Genomic DNA, 9,753 nt, shown 5'->3' with positions numbered 1-9,753 from the left:
TTTGTTTGTTTGTTTGTTTTGTTTGTTATTCTTTTGTTTTGTTGTAAAGTGGGCCATTTGTATTTTTTTCTTTCTAGTCTCTAATTCAGACTTCATTTTGAGAAGACATGTCATACATTCACACCTGAGAGCAGAGCCCAGAGNAGAATTTTCCCTTGTCACACCTGTCACATGGCTGCCTCCCCTTGGAATAGGTTCTCTCAGCTCTCCCTGCTGAGTGGTGAATCTTTCCACAAGCTTTCCCAATCAAGGCCCAGCAGACCCCACACATAGAACAACCATGTTACAGACACCCGTGAATCCCCCTTCCCAGTCCATGGTCTAATGGCCATCTGTTCTTGCCTCTGCACAGACTACATCTGGACTGCTGGCTGTGTTGGTGAAGGAGTGGCCCGGGCCCATTTCCTACAGTGCTGCAGATGCTGACTGTGAAGGATGAGGAAAGGAAAAGTGCAGACAGGAGCAACTCAACCCAGTGCCCACTGGGCCAGACATTTCCATAACTTGCTGCCCCTATACCTGCCTTTCAGTACAGGGTGACTCATATATGGAAGGCATGTAGATCTCTAGCCCAGCCCTTTTGTTTTTTGGTTTTTTTTTTAAGTCTGACAACACTACTTACATGCAAAGGACACTTAATATGATGTCTTTGTGGGCTCCTGGAGGTAGCACTGAGACCCCTTAATATCAGTCATCAATCTACTTAGCAACAGCCACCAAAGCACTGACAGATCAGACAAAAGTGGTATCCACCCATGGCCATGGCCATCTGTGTCATGGCCATCCCAGCTCTGTGTCCTCTTGAGCTATATTAACATGACTTCATGGACAAGAATAATCCTATAAAAGCCCCAATTACCATGCACACACACACACACACACACAGACACACACAGACACACACACCCATCTATACCCAGTTTTATCTCTGCTAGAGGCTTGGGGAATGTGAATGTCAGGGGTAAGAAAAGGGATATTCACTCACACAAATAAGCAAGTAGAAGGGGGATGGCCTAGATGCTTACTGGGATCTAGAAGCACCATCTCTAGAATAAGCAGAAGAGATAAGACATCTGACCCCAACACGACCCATCTCAAATCTTCCTAGACTGTCCAGCACCAAAGGCCAGGCTTCCTACCTCCTCCTGTGTGTGCCTGTTGAACATCCCTTATAAAATGCAGGCCCCTCTGTTGTTGTTTTTGGAAAACAAATGTTTCCTTCCAAGATTCCCCCTCCCAGTTAATATTTGTGCTCAGGACTCTGAGTCCCTGGACACATTACAATGGATTTGTGCAGGTTTGAGACCTCAAGTTCATGATTTCCTCCACATCTTTCCGGTCTCTCTGGACCTTACTGGGTTATGATCCAAGCCGTCACTGACCTGAGTGATGCTTAATGGATCCTATACCATGCCTTGCTCTTCCTCCATATCCCCACCACCCACAGNATGTGGCTCTCTGCAAATGTGGCTTATTCTCTTTTTAGACACTTTCCAGACCCATTTTCAAAAAGAGCAATACTGGCCCTCCAACAGACTGTCATGTCTTCTCTTCCCTGATTTGATCCTCAGCCCTCCCTTACCGCAGGAACTGGACTTACCCTACCCCCAGCCTTGGGATCAGAGTCTCTGATTAATTTTTACAAGCACATGTATCCTACCCAGGATTACAAATTATATCCTCCTCATCTGCTTATAAGACCCCCTTGTGAGGCCAACTACAAGGCCCCAAATGCTATGAATATGGAGAACAGCAGGGGCCATGTGGCTGAACCCACAGACAGATGCCAGAACTTTCCACCTGTGTAGAGTCTGGGAAATGCTAGGAGAAAGTGTTTTCAGTTATCTACAGCCTGGAGGAGCANTCACAGCCTCACCCAAACCCCAACCCCCAACTTTCTAGGCAGAGCTATGTTCGGTTCTGCAGACAGCCTACAACTGATCTCAATAGCTGGGCTCCTATAGCTGCCTTCTGCCTGGATCTATGCANACTTTCAGTTGCCCTGGGCCCTGTTCTGGGCTCACCAGGGCCTGGGCTGCTCTATATCCTCAAGGCCCTCCAAAGACTTCATAGGGCAGAAACTGCATTCGTGCTGGCTGCCTATTGGGTCAGGAAAGAAGCTGACTTGGTACTAAGACTTAAGAAAACACAGAAAAATAGTTTAAAAAAAAACAGACTCAAGAACAAACTCTTGCATTTCCACACCACCCTTTAAGAACCAGGTTCTTAAAATCACCCACTGAGAAATTAACAGCAGGCAACATTATGCATGAATCATAGATGGGGAAACTGAAGCTCTGAAAGAGGAAGCAATATTCTCCAATCACACAGTAAATGAATGGAAATCCCAGGCTTCACGTCTGTTCTTGGGACTTGTCTAGTGTAATGTCTAATGCCTGGAACTGTTAAGATGAAAAGGAGAGACCCCAAAGATGGATGCTTCATACCATGGCTTGTCCAGGGCCAACTCNTTTACAAACTCAAGTCCTGTCTATACAACACTTGCTAAGTTCCAAACGTATGGTTGCTGCAGCCCAGGAGGAGACAGGCATACCATTTATGCCAAGCTACCTTATAAAGCTGGGAAGAGACAAAGTGGAGACAGAGCAGATAGGAAGCAAGGTGTCTTGGAGGTCATCTGGACAGGAGGAATCAAGGTGGCAGAAAAACAAAAGGTGTTAAGGAATGACTGATGGTACAAAGGACAGAGAAGAGAGCAAGATAGGTGGTGGAAAGACGGCATGAGAGAGCAAGAAGGTTGGGAGGAGAGCCACAAAGGAAGCCAGGCAGTACACTAGGGATGCAGAGNATGGTACTCGGTTCTCCAGCGCCTGCCTCTAAGTTTTCTACTATGAGGATCACAGTCTCCACTACTACTCTTCATGGAGAGTAGAGATTTGCTCACCTTCTTCTCAAACACCAGACAGCAAAGATGAAAACAAAGAGCAAGACACACGTAGGCTGGGGTGAAGACAGCATCAGCTATTCAACTAAACCAAAGAAAAGGGACAGAGAAGTGAATGGGTTGGGCAAGGTAGGATCCTACCAGAAAGAACTAGAGGCTTCTACCCAAAACTGAGACACAGGCTATATTGCTAAGAGACCAGGCATACATCAGCTGGGAAGAGTGGCATTCGGAACAAAGATGGCACATAGATTTATATCAGTGGTATTAGAAATAAGAAGACTAACCCAGGGATGAAGAACATAGCAATAGGGAGACAATATCTGTGTGAGAAGCTGGGCATGGTGGCACACACCTACAGGCTTAGCATTTGGGCAGCTAAGATAGGAAGTATGAAAGGCTGAGTCTGGTCTGGGCTACAGAGAGAGATTCTCAGTGTCCCAAATAAGNGAATGAATTAACGATAAAATAGTGTGACTTATTTCAAACATGTGGTTCCTGCAAAATTTGTTTTATCAAAAGAACTCCTGTCTGTGCTTGTTTATTATTCCACGTACATTTGTTAGTCCAGCTTAATAAATTGTAAGAACAGAATCTGTAGATTCTATTCTTCTTGCAGAGGAGGAATTCCTGCTGGCTCAAACACATACTGGCATTTGATAAGTGTTTTTTGACAGGCAGTAGACCTGTTGGCAGTGAAGATGGTGCAAGCACAGTTAGTGATATGAGTTGGTATTCCCGGCTCTAAGGATGTTCTCAAGAGTGGGGATGAGATGGGGAAGTGGGGACAGCAGTACTGAGAGGCAGCAGATTAGGGAATTCTGCTCCTTACAGGGAGGTAGAAATACTTCTTAGGAGGAGAATCATTTATGAAACAGCACTGTATGGGGCAGAAGCACACAGGGAGAGATCTTACCCACAAATCACCACCCATGGTTAACACAACACCCCCAGTGCCTGTTCCAGTACCCTCCCAAAGACACAGCACAGAAGGTTAGAGTGCAGTCCTACTCTTTCCCCCAAAATACCCAAGGAGAAGGCATGGGAACCTTAGAAACAAATCATTCTCTTCTCCTGGGAGCTGTTTGCTGGCTCTTGTTGNACAAGGAGACATAGCAGTTGAAAATTCACTGGGGAGATTTTTTAAATTGTACAGACACTGTTCTAATTGAAAACTGCCTCCCACACCATCTAAACTGCGAGGCACCCAGCCCACACAGCACAACCCCCTAGGGATGTGTTTCCCACAGCACTGGTCCCAGAACCTCATCCCATACCAAGCGAGTGAACCAAAATCTCCAGGTGGGACACTGGTACGGAGCTCAGGAAAACACTTCCCACACGGTTTCAATCTACTCCCGTATTGAAGGACCTNCTAGTTTATGGAGGAGCAAAAGCCACCATTTGTGCCCATAGTATCCTTGGTGCTGTTTTACCCTCGCACCTCACTGTCAGATCCCATGGCCAGGCTTGCTACAGAAAAATGCCTGATGGTTCTAGACCTTCAAGAACAGCAGGGTGGGAGGCACAATGGGGAAAAAAATGAAGATGAGACTTCCCAGACAGCACAGCCCAGGTGGCAGACAGACAGACAGACAGACAGAGGACTACCAGTTCTTCTCTGTCCCACCCACCTCATGGCCACAAACTTAGCATCCCTGGGGATACAAGTTTGACTTCAATTCCAAAACAAGCCACATCCCCCTGGCCCAGACCCCAAGTTATCCACATGCATCCAGCCCCCAGGAGGCCCAGAATCCCGGAGAAACAAGAGCATACTTTCTTGGTGGGGACTTTGATCTTCAAGAACTCTGCTTCCCTGGCCAGCACCTGCCATGGGGCGTGGATCCGGACAAAGACAGATCCCTGGCTTTTGCTCTGTAAGGTACAAAGGGGAAAGAAATAGAGACACTTGTAAGAACACAGCTAAAACTCTTCGTTCCCAGTTCTAGAAGCCCTGCCTTCTTGTTCCTTCAGTTTGGGACTTCTGTTCCCTCTAAATGTCCCTAGGAGCCAGTCTCACACAGCCATACCCAACTTCTCCACAGTGTTCCAGATACACCGTGATTCCAAAGTATCTGGGCTCACAAAGGGTAGTGCATGGAGACTGGTGACTTTGTGGGGACAATAATTTTGTTCACAGATCTGAAAATTATACAACTACAATTTCCATGGAAATTCCACAAATGCAGTAACAGTTGGTCAGCTAGCCACTGCTGGCATTCAATGAACAGACTTTAATTTGTCTCCAGTCACAGATTCTGTTGTTCACTGGTCTAATTTATGCTTCTACCAGTGTGCTGGGTGGTTGCCCCAAATTACAGAAGTGACCACCCAAGCCTCAGAGCAGGTGACACAGACAGCAATGCAAATGCCCTACTCAAAATAATGTCAACANGTCAATCCTAAGCAAGGTCCAGTGTGGGCCTAGCCTGAATCTGCACCCTAGGACAACAGGGATGTCACTCAAAGGGAAAGAAGAGGCAGTGATCAGAAAATTAGAGTAAGTCAGCAATCTACAAGGCCTTGGTCACCATGTCTGACATAAACATTTGCTAGACTACAGCAAGGATTCTACATCATCTTCAAACAAAACATGAATAATAAATTCTTTGGGCTATTAATTAATTTTGTCACTAAAGAATGAAAGAGAACCAAAACTGAGCATTAGAATCTGGCAAAGCATCTATTCAGGGTGCTTTTAAAATACTCTAAAAACCAAAAAGTCCAAATACTATATGCAGAGAGAAAGTGGAATGTGTTGGCTGTTACTTTCTTCATCAAATGACTATTGGAAATTACATAGAAACGTTGTACTGCCCTAGGAAGAAGCAAGTGAAGAAGCAAATGTACCATTTGTATGAGGATAAAGCCAATGGGTTACAGAATGGGAGTTGTGTTCTAGCGATTCTCTCTAGAAATGCTGGGTGGACACAACTTCCATTCACACCTAGACACCCATGCACTAGAAGTGAGGGTGTTGTGTTGCACAAATATAGAAGTAAGTGACTCTGCACAGTCCACATATGCAGGTGCTCCTATTGAGATCCATCCCCCAGGTTCATTTACAGAAAGCCAGTTGTTCTGTGACAGTGCCCGAGGATCTTGGCTTAGGGTTAAAAATAACAGCAGAAGCCATGAACTCACAGCTCCAACTGTCCCTTTCCAGTGTGCAAGGGAGACAAACAGGCATGTAGAAGGGACTGCTCCCCACCCTCAGGGACTATGAAAGTGCTCACTTGTTTATAAAATAAAGACAAATATGGTAGAGCACTCATGGTGCAAAGAAAGAATATTTATAATTCTTAAATGGTGATCTCAACACACATACACACACACTTACACACACACATATACACATTCACACACACATATACACACTCACACACACACACACACACACATATACACACTCACATACACACACACACACACACACATTCAGGTTTCCAGAACCTAACACTTCAGGAATGCAAGCTCATCATTTGTAAGGTAGAAGAATGAGGAATGAGCTAGAAAAGTAGGTGCTGTGATTGTCTATGTTTTAGAAACCAAACAAAGAAGATTCAGTTTTTGCCCAACATTACAAAAAGAATTAAGTATGATAAAATAATTTCCAAAACCAGGTAGTGTTTGCTCTCACTGACTCTACTCAACGGAGAGAGATCTGCCTTGTTAGTGACTGAAATTCCCTATCAATCAATACACAATCAAATCAGAGGCACATATGGAATCTCATGGCAGCCCTTCAATAGACACTCAACTTTCCAGATCCTACATACAGCAGGGTTCTGACATAGTTAAGAAAGTGTCCTTTGGTTGAAAAAAAACAAAAAACAAAAACCTCTCCTAGGTTTCCACCTCCTTCTTTGGTTGGAGCATCCAGGATGACTAGACAGTGTCATCCATCAAGTGCTGCTCTTTCTAACTGTAACTTGAGCTTTTGCTCCGGGAAATTCAAAAGGTAAGAGAAGGAAGCATCTGCACGACTGCCCTCTCTGGTCCGGTTCTCTGTTGTGGCTCCCCCAAAAAGATGCTGTTGATGAAAGGTGGCAAGCAGCATCATCCCTCACACTCAGATGGAATCAAGGCATCATTAATTCTAATATCTCGTGCTTTGTCTTTATTTCAGAATTGAGACAAATGCCTTTTTAACTTTATTGAGACATTGTGTCTTGGTCAGGTGCCAAATGTCCACTAAGTGGGTACAGATGTTCAAAGTTTGAGAAAGGGTTTGGGGGGGAGCAAAGGCCAAATTCCATGGCCGTGGTGGCAGACTGCTAGCTGTCCCCAGACAGTCATTCTCATTTTCTTCATTTTTCACAGAGCAGATGGTCCTTTAGGATCAAGACTATATGTCCTTTGCGGTGAGGCGTTCCCAGAATTTTGGTAATTGCCGGCCAACATGATGAATGTGTTACAAAGAGGCAGCTTCCAGCAGCCTTCTTCAAAGACAACAATAGGTACCTTTGACTCTTCATCTTCTTCCGTCCCCATATCTGTTGCCTGAATACATGCTTGTATCTCAGTCCTTGAGGTCAAAGTCCAGACCAGTAACATCAAAAAATTAACAGAGAATCTGGGTCTGGGGATGCCTCCTACATCCTTATGAGAAGGACAAAATTCTATCTTGTTTGGGTGCTATNATTTTAGAGGCTCTGCCCTTTGCAGCCAGCCTTACATCAATGGATGCAAGACTGTTTCCCAATAAGAATGNTAATTTTCTCTAAAGAAGCATTCTGTTTTTCTGTTTTCTCCAAACAGAACTTGCTTGAAATGAAAGTCAGAGCTGGGACATGGTTTTTTTTTTCAGTGTGAACAGCCAGTCCTTATGATCCTTCCATGTCACAAAGTAGCATCACCTTCCTATAAAAAGAGGGGTATCTGGGCTGATATGGAGTGTAGGCTAATGTGCCTCATTGCTCTTCTGAAGAAAAACAAATACAGGAAAACTGTCAGCCAAGCTCTGTCTCACTGACCCAGGAATCTAAAATTGGAGGTTAGTGTGCATTAAGCTAAAAACCAACAACAACAACAACAACAAAATGTTTCTTGTTCTGTGGTCCTAGGTGTTTCCTGTTCCACCCTGTTTGGGTACTTGGGATTTTTTTGAGGCAGTGTAGAAGGATATGAAGAACTTGGAGTTTCTATTCTAAGAGATGGAGGTTTGAACCCGGATTTTATAGTTGTGGGGACCTGGACCAGTAAGTCACTTAAGCAAGGGAGCCTCAGTTTCTCNAAAAGAATAAAGAGAGTTAAAAACATTTCAGAACATTGAGGAGTTGAGATTAAGTAGTGAGCTCCATTCTAGTGTATCTTGGAGAATGTTGCATGAACATTCGCCTTTACTAGGCTCTACCCAGATATCAGGCCTGCTTCTTAGCTGGGACAGTATCCATCTTGTCTTTTGTATTCCTCGAGCATTTCACACAGCATCACACACAACAGTGAGCCCCCACTGGGAAAAACTGGTTTCTGTTAGATTAAAATTGTGAATCAGTAATCCTGTTTCTGTTATGCTATGCACTTTAAAAATTATCTACAGAATTTTTAAAATATCCCTTGGGCCATAAAGGAACTCACAGATCCAAGACAGAAAGTATCTGCAGGATTTGAGAACTTGACTTTCAGAAACACACATGAAAGTTGACATAAAGCATAAGACAGTTGCCATCTTACCCATCCCTAAAGAGATTTTATAACTAAACTTTCATCTGGAGGGGCTCCCAAAGCAAAGCAAACAACTAGCATTAAAGTTCCTGTAAAATGCATGCTATGTAGAACACGGTTGTCAGCAGAAGAAAGAGATACTATAAGAAAGCCCTAGCGTGTGAATCGTCTCACCANAGGTTATCAGTCTTTTTTAACTTCTGTTATCAGTTAGTTCCCCAAATGTCCCCACCACTAAGCACACAGCCAAAAGCTGGGCTCACAGAGCAGGCAAGTAAAGCCCAGNTCATTAAACTGTGGGTTGTGGANCCCACATGGTGTGGCATGACTGAATGTGGGAGTTATTAAAACTGTGTGCAAGGATAAAATGTTTCTGAATGCACAGTGGCCAAAACTTAATTCAAAANCAGTCAGGTAATAAGTCTGAGATGTTTCTGGCAGTATTCATCTGAGATGCACCACAAGAATTCACCAAAGCCTTGGTTCCAATCACACAACAAGTACACTTTACATCATGTGTCAATGCTCCACACAGCACCAACAGGTACTAACCAAATCACCTCATTGGGACTGGAGACTTGTGGTTGGTTGCGTTGCTTTGCTTTGCTTTTGCTTTGCTTTTGCTTTGCTTTTGCTTTGCTTTGCTTTGCTTTGCTTTGCTTTGCTTTGCTTTGCTTTGCTTTGCTTTGCTTTGCTTTGCTTTGATTGGAGGGGAGACAATGGGTTGGTTTTTTTCTATATATACACAATTTTCTGTTCTTACATAAACAAAATGGCTTCGTGATGGAAAACAAAGAATTTTAATATTGTCCTCAGCCTATAAGGAATCAAATTAGTGTATCTTTGGAATGTGTTGTTGTGTTAGTATGTGCAATTTTTTAAATGGCTGTGTTGCTGACTTGACTTTCATTTTCAATCCACTAAATGAATTTTTATTAGGGATCATGACAGAGTTTCCAGTAATTTCTAAAATGATATTAACTATACTTCTGCTGTTTTGCACCACATATTTATACGAAGTAATGTTCTCAGCATTGATGATTATCAACTCTGAAAACTGTTGAAGATGACCTATGCCCTACAGCATCAAATAGTCAGCTAAGATTTAATTCTTTATGAAAAATTCTTCATGTAAAAATGAACAATAACAGAGGCAGGCAGATTTCTGAGTTCGAGGC

The 9,753-nt window shown here is 43.6% G+C and overlaps 1 protein-coding gene across 1 annotated transcript in view; it reads right to left on the bottom strand.

The window, feature by feature from the left end:
• The window catches only part of Ano2 (anoctamin 2), a 322,617-nt gene that overhangs the window by 254,621 nt on the left and 58,243 nt on the right, over nt 1-9,753 (bottom strand). The window contains exon 2 of the mRNA XM_021164190.2: nt 4,685-4,783. Within this exon, the coding sequence (XP_021019849.1) occupies nt 4,685-4,783 (99 nt within the window). The remainder of the gene's footprint in view (nt 1-4,684; nt 4,784-9,753) is intronic.

Source organism: Mus caroli, chromosome 6 (genome assembly GCF_900094665.2).
Source record: "Mus caroli chromosome 6, CAROLI_EIJ_v1.1, whole genome shotgun sequence".
In the NCBI taxonomy this organism is placed as follows: domain Eukaryota; kingdom Metazoa; phylum Chordata; class Mammalia; order Rodentia; family Muridae; genus Mus; species Mus caroli.
The sequence above is the reverse complement of the archived record's forward strand: the minus strand, read 5'-3'. Positions and strand labels throughout refer to the sequence as shown.